This window comes from Vicia villosa, linkage group LG6 (genome assembly GCF_029867415.1).
Source record: "Vicia villosa cultivar HV-30 ecotype Madison, WI linkage group LG6, Vvil1.0, whole genome shotgun sequence".
NCBI classification, from domain to species: domain Eukaryota; kingdom Viridiplantae; phylum Streptophyta; class Magnoliopsida; order Fabales; family Fabaceae; genus Vicia; species Vicia villosa.
Genome location: NC_081185.1, coordinates 138,670,927 through 138,682,907, shown reverse-complemented (window position 1 = coordinate 138,682,907; position 11,981 = coordinate 138,670,927). Strand labels below are relative to the sequence as shown.

At 36.4% G+C, this 11,981-nt stretch overlaps 1 protein-coding gene and 1 long non-coding RNA gene across 2 annotated transcripts; one reads left to right on the top strand and one right to left on the bottom strand.

Annotated features, from left to right (window-relative positions):
- Positions 1 to 925: 925 nt before the first annotated feature.
- Positions 926 to 1,528, bottom strand: LOC131612525 (uncharacterized). The gene is made up of 2 exons (XR_009287406.1): positions 1,339 to 1,528; positions 926 to 1,245 (listed from the first exon to the last, which is right to left on the bottom strand). It is a non-coding gene; the product is annotated as an uncharacterized LOC131612525 (long non-coding RNA).
- A 222-nt stretch (positions 1,529 to 1,750) lies between these two features.
- On the top strand, positions 1,751 to 3,034 carry LOC131612524 (uncharacterized). Its single transcript, XM_058884307.1, has 2 exons — positions 1,751 to 1,896; positions 1,993 to 3,034. Exon 2 carries the CDS (start codon positions 2,209 to 2,211, stop codon positions 2,662 to 2,664), a length of 456 nt encoding a protein of 151 aa, XP_058740290.1. The 5' UTR covers positions 1,751 to 1,896; positions 1,993 to 2,208; the 3' UTR covers positions 2,665 to 3,034.
- Positions 3,035 to 11,981: the final 8,947 nt, after the last annotated feature.

The following is an 11,981-nucleotide window of genomic DNA, read 5'->3' as shown; positions in this document are numbered from 1 at the left end:
CTTCTCTATTTTTCTCTTAATCTCACTCTCACACATCATTAAAGAAACAAAAATAGAATTAAGAAAGAAAATAAAATTAAGAGAGAATAGACAGATAATAAAAAAATAAAATAAAAGAGAGAATGCAAAGTGAAATTGATATAGCTAAATTGAAGGCGTGCTACATTTCAACTAGGGATGTCAACGGGACGGAGCGGAGGCGGGGATATATTCCCGGGCGGAGGCGGGGATATATTCCCATCACAATCTCCACCCTCGAATATATTCCTCATCCCCGCTTCGAATCCCTGCTACGGGGGGATTTTGTCCCCATCCCCATCCCCGCGGGTCCTCAAACATGATTTGTTATTTTTTATTTTAAACCAAATTAATAGTAAAAGCTTCAAAAACTAACCACAAGAAATTTAAAAATTATTCCTTTATGATAAATATATTGTTTTAACAATATTTAATCTATAATATTGAGTGTAATGAAGAAACGACATTGTTTTCAACAGCGGCTCGTGGAATTCGCGGGATGTCGTTTGGAGTTGTAAAGCACTCGTTTGGAGGTGGTCGTTCATCGGGAAAATTACTCATTCCAATTATAACTTCTATGATTTTATGGAGCCTTTGGTTGCGAAGAAACCCATTGTTTTACTTAAGTTAGGTTTCAATCGATTTGTAATTTTCTTGTTTGGCCCTCTTGTGGGATGACTCTATGTTGATTTAATATAATTTATTGCTTTAAAAAAACATATATATTTTAAATTTGTGTACAAGATTAATTATATGAAATGACAAATAAACTTACACAACAATTTAAGTTTATATATTAATTAAGGACATTATCCTATTTTAGGCAGGGCAGAGACTTCACGGGGCGGGGGATATTTACGCCACCCCTATCCCCGAAGTAAAAAGAAAGGGAGAATTCAAAATAAAATTGATATAGCTAAATTGAAGTATTATATATTTAATACTTTATTTTATTTTATTACCATTTTCCTAGAGTACAAAGCCATAACTATAAGGTTCTTGAAATTTAAATAAAAACAAACATTAAATTAAAGTGTTAGGTGCAAACATCATAACTAAGGACAATTTATTGAATACTATAGTAAGGCATGTCTATACTCTATTGTATCATATGTGAAATCACTCAACCACAAATACAATACTTGAATGCACAAAAAGGTCTCGTAGGAGGTTCACAATCACTTGTTGGGCAATCAGCAGGGGTAAAACATGTACGACGCTCTTCTCCTGTAATATAAAAAAGAGTAAAAAAAAAGTTACTAAATAGAATAAGATATTATGTATAAAATAAAGAAGATTCACAATTACTTGTTGGCTTACCATTAACGTTCATTATAACAAGAAATAAAGAAAGAAAAACAATCATAACATGAACAAGCTTGATAAATGTAGTCATATTTTTCATCCTTTGTATGTATTTGATAGAGTATTACATTTTCACTTTATGATTTATAAATTTAATGATCTATTTACATCATTTATATACCTTTTGACACATAGATTCTTTATACATGTATCACTTCTATAGCTTAAAAATATATTCCTTAGATTTTAATAATTATAAAGTGTCTCTTAAGTACTTGAATATGCTATATTTTCCCCTTTCACATATTTTAAAAAGGAAATCAAATAAAAAATAACAATCATAAGAATTCATTATTATTTATTTTATAAATTTTTTGTATTGTTTTATAACCTCTCCTGATACTTCAAAACCAGTTCTAAAGAAAAAGATGCCAACAACGTCTGATTTTTCTCCTCCAAAGCTTAACACCAAACTTAGACAAACGAAACTGCCTATTAAAAGGGTGATTGACGTAGATCCTGAACCCATCAATGTGGAGTCTGAGCTTGTCGAAAGCGACAACTCTAGCGTAGGTGATGATGGATCTAAGGCAATTTTAACCCTCAATTTGCCTCTTTATTCGTCATGTTTTAAACATAACTAATAACAAATAATTTTTCTATTTGTAGGGCGCTGAAACGGGTACTGCCACCTCCAGCATTAAGAATGATGTCCCTTAAAGTACGAGTTATCCCTCAGCTCACCTTTTATCCAACAAAGGTTCAAGTTAGGAAGTTAATCAACTCGCCAAAGTCTAGCAAAAAGGTGTTCCAACCCCGCTTTCTCCTCATCATTCTGAATCCACTGAGACTGATCATGATGAAGGAGATTTTGAACACATCGACATGGAAGTCCCCGACACTGAAGAACAATCCCAAGTGGATGATTCTTCTCCAAAAATTACTACTCCAATTGAAGAGGAGCAAAAGGATGAGGATGAACATATGTCCAATGCCCGTGAAGAACCTAAAGGGGGAGGAGAATCCAAAGGGGACAAACCTAAACTAGATGGTACTGCTAATGCTACTCATTCCGTTGGGACTGTTAAAGACTTTAGGGCCTCTTCGACCACCACAACTACTCCTCTTACTCCAACCGAGATAGAGAACTTAAAGAAGACTAAGCCTGCTGAGTATTTGAAGGCTATAATGAGTGGAAGGAAAAGTTCGACGTCTAATTCTTCGACTACTTCTGATGGAAATCTCTCTGTCAAACCTACTAACCAGATCCTCCATAAGATCAGGGAGACGGTCTTTGATAACAATTTGATTAGGGAAAAGGTGTGCATATGTTGTTGTTGATGATTTTTCTAGATTCACTTGGGTAAATTTCATTAAAGAAAAATAAGAAGTCTTTGAAGTCTTCAAAGAGTTGTGCCAAAAAATTCAAAGAGAGAAAGAAAGCAACATTGTCAGGATCAGAAGTGACCATGATAGGGAGTTTAAAAATAGCAAGTTTGTTGAATTTTGTGCCTCTGAAGGCATTAGTCATGAATTCTCATCTCCAATTACTCCCCAATAGAATGGAGTTATCGAAAGAAAAAATAGAACTCTACAAGAATCAACAAGAGTCATGCTTCGTGCGAAGAAGTTACCATATTATTTTTTTGCAAAAGCTATGAATATTGCTTGTTATATCCACAATAGAGTTACCTTAAGGATTGAAACAACAAATACTCTATATGAATTATGGAAAGGAAGCAAACCTAATGTCAAATATTTTCATGTCTTTGGATTAAGTGCTACATCTTAGTTGATCATGAACAAAGAAGAAAATTGTATCTCAAAAGTAACGAAGGAATATTTCTTGGCTACTCTACAAGAACCCAAGTCATGATGGAATTAATAAATATTGTGATTGATGATTCAAGCACAGACAGTGATCTTAATGTTAATGATAATGTTGGAACATCCTTCCCAATGCAATACTACTGCATCATTCCTCTATTTTCGGAGGCTAGTGAAGCCTACTTAAATTGCTATGGACAAGGGATAGAACAGAATGTCTCTACAAGACAGCCACAAGGAATGCTTAAAACTTTTTGACAGTGGTAGGAGATGGAAGACCACCTAAAGGTGTTATGTTATGTGTGTTTCCATCATATTTGTGTGCCTCCAACTATGTTTGTATGTGTTAATTGATTGCAATATTTGTGTGTTTCCATATGTTTACATTTACTCTATATTTGTCAATTTTTGGATAAAAAGGGGGAGTAAAGTGTTAGTTTTTATTATTGTCCTGATGTTACAACACATGTTACAATATGCTGGTTGGAATACATCTTGACCGTGACGCTGCTAAGGGAAGAGTAGCTTTTGTGGTTGCCTACTGCAACAAGTTTTTGAATTGTCTAATCGATTAGACCAAGTTCCTCATAGATAGATATGGGTGAAACAAGCGTATAATCAAATTTGATTGTGTGTTAATGATAGGTAATAACTCTTTGTCAAAACCTTCAATTTTGGACAATAATAATCGATTATCCGTGATACCTAATCAATTAGACTTATTACCTAATTGATTAGGTGAGTTAATTTTGTCCATGAATTATTTCCTATTATTATGAGCATCTTTTGACCAATAAATAGATGTCTTTCCCTTTATTTCTTAACATATATAAAACATGAGATATCCCACCTTCCTCTCTCTCAATTTCTCTCAAAAATGTTTTTTCTTTCTCTCACATATTTTAGCCACGAGCTTTGAGAAACATTATTGACTTTAGGGAGGAAGTTGTTCTAGAAAGGGTATTATTATAAGTTCACTAATATTTTTTTCCTCTTAAGTGAACTATTCTTCCTTAGGAGGTGATTGGTTAGGTTTGGAGATAAACCTGTTAAAAGCTCTATTGGGGGATTGGTGTAAGTTTCTATTTGGATCATGAGCTTAGCCACTTAGGAAAATCTCTCGTTTTGGGTTTGTGAAGAATAACTAGTGAAATTATTCACATCGGTTCTTGAACTCAGCTCAGTAAAAAATCTGAATCGGTTCAAGATCATCCAGGTATAAAATCTCGGGTTGTTTCTTCGCTAGCTTGGTATAAAATCTCGATTCAGTTCAGAGGATAGCCAATAAAAAAACTCAATTTGGTTCGATATAATTACATTCATAATATTTATTTGTCTTAGAGACTAATCACTTGAAGCTTTGTTTGTTGTTTAACCTGAAGACTAGCCAATTCATTCCTTTGTTTGTGTTTGGTTTGAAATTAATCTGAAACTTAAATTTTCTTGTATAAGGGAGTTTGTAGGCTTAACCTTCTAAAAGATTTGAATTATTATTTGATACAATTAGTAATTGGGAAGTGTCATACCCTAATTTTTGACCCCCCTGAGATGACATATCTTCAGGATTTTTCATCAGGTCAAGACAAGTACCCAGAGCAGTCATTTCTCCATCGGGTACCTAATCGAGGATGCTCAAAGACAAGAAAGCTCAGGCAAAGGATCAATCAATACAAGGATTAGTCCCTAATACAATCATGAGGCTCAAAGACTTCACTTTTCTCATCTATGATTGATTAGACATCCAGTCATATGAGTACAGGCTTACTCAGGTCACCAGACTAGGGTTTTGAGCCTATCAAGGACTAAAATCAGGGATCACATTTGGGAAACCCTAAGAAACCTCAGAGGGTCATTCAAAGACATCAATCATCTTCAAATAACTCATATTACAAGGTCTACTGGACATCACACTTCAATTCCAAGTCTACAGTCATTATTTTCACATGGTCGACAAATTAGGGTTTTGACCTAATTCACCAAAATGGTTGACTTTTGATCAGGGAATGAATCCAAAACTCAAGACATGATTCAAGGATCTCTACTACCTCAATATAATCCATTTACATCATTCATTTGAGGAAAAGATCTTGTTTCTACACAAAAACCCAAAAATTCACTTTGTCAGGAAAAAGTCAACTGTGAAGGATCATCATTGACTTTTAAGGTTTTTGGTCAAAAAATGACTTTCAAAGATCAATATCATCAATATATGGATGTCAAAGTCATTTGGCCAAAGAAATTCAAAGAAATTCATCAAGGAGCGAAAAGTCGGGAATTAGGGTTTTTGAAGGCATGGTGAGAACTCAAAATTTCACCTACACAACTCAAAAAACTTCCAACATGAAAGTTGTAGATCTTGCAAAATAAAACAACATCTTACAAAGGAACTTTTTTCAAAAGATCAACCATTTATGAAGTTTTGGAAATTTTGAAGTTTAGGTCATAAACACTTAGAAATTTTTCTAAGTGTTTTAACCTAGTTTTCTTCCAACTTTGGCCTCATTTTTCACAAATTTCCCAAAGGATTCTGAAGAAGACATAAACTAATGATTTAAAGTAGATGTTTAGGGCTTTCCAAATTGTGTTCAACCTTCTCCAAATTCAATTTGAGCTAAGAGTTATGCTTGTCCAAAGTTGGCCTCATAAACTAAAATTATAGGTCATGTACAATTTGGAACTTTGCAATTTTGTGCATCTTGCTTCACTAAGTGGTGCTACACGACCTCTAATGCATCTGAAAACATACCATGCATCAATTTCCATCATTGCATAAAGATTGAAGAGAATATTCCAAAACCAAGCCATGTGATTAAGTAATGATTACATTCTTGAATTTATGGCAAATGATGAATCATCAAGGAATCTTCTCACTAGCCAATTGGAACCCTCCTCTGAATCAGAAATGTCCCCCAAGATCCTGCAAGATCAATGGTTGGGGAAGCTAGCCCGAAAATGCATCATTGCACTTGGATATTTTCCAAACTTTCTTCATGGCTAAGGAAGCAAATCAACTTCACTAAGGAAGCTCACTCCTCTACTTCAGTACTGAACCATTTGCCTATAAATATAGAGGCATTCCTCATTCAAAAACACACCAAAGCAACTCAATTACTTGCTTTCTCTTTCTCTCCTCTTGTTCATTGTTTTTCAAAGTTCTTTGGCAAGAAGAATCGTTTTCTTCAAACCAAAGCTCATCTTTGGAAAGTGAGCATTCCAACATCTCAAGGGAGGTCATTTGAGGTGATCCAAGCACCTGGATCACTTCTGTAAGTGGAGGAACACCATTGTTGCTCTCACTTGGAAGCATTTGCAGTTGGAGGTCCATGGAGTAACTCAGGGAGTCTCAGGCCAAACCAATCATTCAGACACACTCCCTAGGTCATAGTGGAGCTAACCAGATGGCTGCAGCTCACCTGTAACTCCAAATTCAACAACCTCCATGTTCACTTGAAGCTGAAATCGAGGGAGGTCCATAGAGCAATTCAGGAGGATTCAAGCTACAATAAGCATCCAGTTAGCATCATTGAGTCTCAGGGAAGCTATTGAGATCATTCATTCAAGCCCAGGTGCTCTCAATCATCCTCACGACCTTCAGTTTCAGAGGTAAGTTTCTGAACTTCACCTCTATAATTTAAGTACTCTTTGTGAAATAGCTCGATTCTATCTTGTTCAGCATCATCAGAGGATTGAAAACCCTCTATCATCATTCATTTATCTTTCAGTATAGTCATTTAATTTGATTTTGAAATTTTAGGGTTCTTCACGATTTCTGTTAAATTAATTAGATGTAGTTAATATTAGTTCATGTTAGTTACATATTTAGAATCGTGAGTGAATTTAGAGCAAGTTTCGTGTTTACATCATGGCAAATGATTGAGAAACGAGTGAGTTCAGAAATTCAAAAATCATGGAGCTTGAGGTTGAAGACGAAGATGGTGGTGGCGCCATTTTTAATTTCTCAGGGGAGGGTTTAAAATATATTTAACTAAAAGCGTTTTATAAACGACTAAACAACTTGCCCTAGTGGCCACACATGCGCCTTTAGTATCATCATGCCACAAGTCTGGGGTTCGAATCCCCCTCGCCCCAGACTTTTTGATTCTTTTATTTTTTTAAGGAATTACAACTTGTTTTGAAATATGACCAAGTGGAGGCAACTTACTAACACCAAACGCGCGTTGGCGCAGTGGTGTTATTTTGAGTTGTTGGCTTCAAAGGGCGTGGGTTCAAACCATGGTGAGGCCAAAACATTATTTTTTATCACTTATTTCCTTCAATTTTCTCACAACTTCATATAATTAATTAACCTATCAAATTAATTTATTTTCACTTCATTTTTTACACACATGCTATTTAATATCTCTATTTTGTGAATAATAAAAAAGATCATAAAAATATTATTTATTTCACATGTTTTTATTAGGTTTAAAATAGTATGTTTTTTAGGTGTTTTCTTAAATACTTTAATACATATTTTCACTTTGTTTTAACCTAATCATTTTTGTAAATAAATTTATGATAAAACCCTAATCACTTAGGTCTTAATTAGGCATAGATCTTCATCTTTGCTTTAATTAAGTTGACTTTTGTCAAATCTCAAAACTATTTTCAATCTCTGATAAAATCAAATGATTAGGGTTTTCAAACAACAAAACCTTGTATCATTCCAAATCATTTTTTTCAAATTGCTTTTATCACCAGTACTGTAAAGTACTGGGCCTCTAATAGAGTGTAAGTCCCAAACACCTTCTCTTCTTAGCTTGTTTTCAAAACTGTATTTTCAAAATCTTCTTTCTGTTTTCAAAACATTCTTCTGGTATTTGAAGGGCATTATTCCCGGTGAAACTCTTCAGATACCTATGTGACCTTTGTCCATCTTCACTTCTTCTGTTTTCAAAACCATTAACTGTTTATCATATATTCAACTGTCATCAACAAAACAACAAAAATTACTGTTGAGGCTCTGTACATACTTCTTCAATGGCCTCCACTCCATCCAGGTTAGGCTTTACAAGCTTTCAATTTACAGTCTTTATTTAAATTACTGTCAAATATAAACTGTGCATATATTAGTTTAGAACTGCGTTTGAGTATAAACCTTAGGACAGTTAAACTATATATATATTATAGGAATATGACCTAGGATTGAGAATGTCTTCCCGGTGAAGGCTCTTTCCTAATTAGAGATCTGTAGTTCAAACCCCCAAGATGAATTATTCCCGGTGAAACATCTTGGCAAAAACCTTAGAATCCAAATAATAGGACACATCCACCCAAAGAGGAATTATTCCCGGTGAAACCTCTTACCCATTTGCTTAGAGCCAAAATAAGTTCAAAACCACATAAGCTTTCTCTTGTGCTATAACAAGGACCCTCGATTAGCCTCCTCTTGGGCTTTGTACAAGGACCCACAGGCTTCTTAAAAGCATTTCCAGCTTCCTCTTGAGCTTGTATACAAGGACCCATCAGGTTTCTTACAAACATAGGAACAGGTCTTTAGTCACCTTTTAGCCTACCCTGGTGAGTTTCTTCCAATTTAAACCAGACTTTAAAACAAGCTAAGTTTGTCTCAATTTTTGCATTGAGTACACTCTTTGGAATGAGAGACATGGACAGTCTCTGTCACCCTTATCTTCATCAATCCTCCTTAGTAGAGTCTAGGATCTATGTTTTGGTCATCCTCAGCATTGAGTCAGCCTTCATCTTGGGCTTTAAACAAAGAGTCTCCACTAGATAATCTTTCTGCCATCCATTTTTCAATCTCAAATTCCCTGGAAAGGGTTAGCCTCCAAAGTCATTTAAAATCAATCCATTCCTTCATTTCAACAAAAAAACCCTGGAAAGGGTTAGCCTCCAACATCTGTTTAAAATGTCAAAACAATAATTTCATTCTCTTAGGAGATAATTTCCCCAAAAGAGTCAAAACCCCTGGAAAGGGTCAGCCTCCAAAAAAACATGATAAAGTCAGTCTTTTAACAGACAAATTCACCAGCTGAGTCAAAATCCCTGGAAAGGGTTAGCTTCCAAAGAAAAACAGTCTTTTTTTAATCTCCAGTAGAGTTAAAACCAACAAAAACAGTTAGCCTCAACCTTGGGCTTCATACAAGGCACCCAAACAATAAAACTCCCCTGTCAAGAGTCAGCCTCAACCTTGGGCATTGTACAAGGCAGATAATAGAGTCTCCCCAGTGAGTTCTTCATCACTCAGTAGCCACAACCTTGGGCTTTGTACAAGGCAGATAAACCATATTTTCATGTGTCAAAGATTCCTAACACTTAGGATCTTTCCCCATATAGTCATCCATACTTAATTCATTTAAGAGTCCGCCACAACCTTGGGCTTTGTACAAGGCAGAAAATAATGTTTTCCCCTAGCTAGAGTCAGCCACAACCTTGGGCTTTGTACAAGGCACATAAAATAGATTCATTCAATTATCCTCAACAGTTAGCCACAACCTTGGGCTTTGTACAAGGCACACAAATAGAGTCTCCCTAAACAGAGTCAGCCTCAATTCTGGGCTTTGTACAGAACACAAAAATACCCTGTAATTAATCCCCAGTGGAGTCATCTCCCAGAGTCAATAATATCAATTAATCAATCAAAAAGCCTCAAGCTTGGGCCTCATACAAGCCAGCTAAAGTCAAATCTTTCATACAGTAGATAGACATAGCTTATCTCTATAGAGAGATATTTTTTTACTACTCTACCACATTCAAACAAACAAACATTTCAATTTCAATTTCAATCAAAGTCTCCCATTTAGGACTCTGAAAGACATGCTCTGGCACATCCCCAGACTTGTACACTTTCCCTAATTTGGACGAGCATTTTTCTTTCATTTAAGAGGCATCTGACTGGCATACTTGTACACCCAAGTAAGGTCCCCCTCTTGAATGAAATGAATCCAGTTATTCTGTCACTCTTTCAAAATGTTTGTGGTAGAATAGTACAAATACCTCTCTGTAGAGATAATTTCATGTCTCTTTACTGTAAACAGAGATTTAATTCCAAGCTTCAACCTTGAGCTTCAAGCAAGGCACCAAAAACAATTAATTTCCCTAGTTAGTTCCCCGAACTACATTAAGCTCTGACTTCCACTAGGGATATGTAGGCATGAGGTTCACAAGGAATCTCAGCGAGCTAATAAAATACCAAAAATAGTCAGTCTGTCTGTCTGTCTGTCTTTTCAAATCAATTCAATTCCTTCTCCTAACACAAAGGAGAAACTTTCCCAATCATTAGCAATAAACACAATCACAATGACACAGAGAAGGTTCCTGTAGAGTACTACAGATATGTAGGGTGTTTAAACACTTCCCTATGTATAACCGACCTCCCGGACTCCAGAATTTCTAGTCTAGGTGTAAATCCCCACACTTAGCAAACTCCTAGGGTTTAGTTGAGATCTTTTTTCCCCTTTCCTACTCGTAGGACAAATAAGAAAGTTCGTGTGATATCGTAGGAAGAACTGAAATAAAATTCATCCCACCACGGGCGCATTCTCCTTCCAAATTTCGCGTGAAGGGTCTAGCGTGCCGTCCTCCCAAGTGAAACGGGGAGGTAAAAGAAAACGACACCACAGAAAAATGGCGACTCTGCTGGGGATATAAGTGTTAAAAACCTTGGTTTTTCATCCAAACCAATGGTTGACCTGTTGCTGGTCCAGCCCCAATGAGGAATTAGGGATGCCAAATTCCCCCTCAAACAAGAGAGGTCCTGCCTAACCTCTGTGTCATATCATGTGTTTGTTGCATATATATTTGTTTATTTTGTTTATTCTGTATCGGGAAAGGGCTTGATTCCCCCTTGTGGTGAGAAATCCTATACCCGGATTTGAGTGCAACATAAGATAGGATGGAGGATGTCTTCCCGGTGAAGGCCCTCTAATCTTGGTTTCCAATTCTACTCTTGGGATTTGCCTGGCTGGTTGTGATTAACTGCGCCACTGCATTCCGAGACTGATTTGTACCAGGAGGACCTAGAAACACATTAACCCCACTTAAAGCCTTTTTTTTTAGGACGTAGAGCGGTGATTACGGAAGTAATTGTCACGCAGATACTACACTCAGAGAAAACTCTCTTATAGATACCAGTCAACGTATCTTTAAGGTTGAGCAAAAACTCTGGGACCCCTAGAACCCGTTCTACAGGTACAAAAATCCTTAACCTTAGTTTACCATTGGGGCGGGAGACTGCGTTTTGACTTCATGACCACTATACCCTTCAACGCCATGTTTGTTTAAAACTCTTGTGTGTGCATTCATGCATTCATGCATCATTCATTAATAAACAACTGAAAACAAAAAGAGTCTTTTTCGAGTCGTTTTTCAAGGAAACTAAATAACGAACGTTTTGAACTTCATAGAAAGAGAGAAACGGAGAAAGGACTTAAGGATCTATACCATGGATTATGGGAGAAAGAGAGCTAGGAAATACACCTTCAAGATTCCCCAGGTCGAGGAACTGGGAAAGCTCGGAAAACTGGTGGTCAACCCCCAGGCTTTCAAGGAGAAGTATGGAAAACTTCTGCCTTTGCTCAATACCAACATGGTGGATGGGATCCTTCCCACCTTGGTACAGTTTTACGATTCAACGTATCACTGCTTCACCTTTCCAGATTATCAGCTCATGCCTACGTTAGAGGAGTACTCTCGTCTGATTGGAATACCCGTGTACGCGCAAGATCCGTACTCCGGTTTGGAAAAGAATCCTGACGACGTTATCATTGCTGCAACTACTCCTTTGAACGTAGTCGACATCAGAACTCATATGGTGAGTAGAGGAGGAATTCAAGGATTACCCTCTAAATTCCTGTTTGATCAAGCTCGGT

Bases quoted from the DNA above. Each gene is read 5' to 3' on its own strand.
- LOC131612524 (XM_058884307.1), top strand. From the start codon at position 2,209: ATGGAAGTCCCCGACACTGAAGAACAATCCCAAGTGGATGATTCTTCT.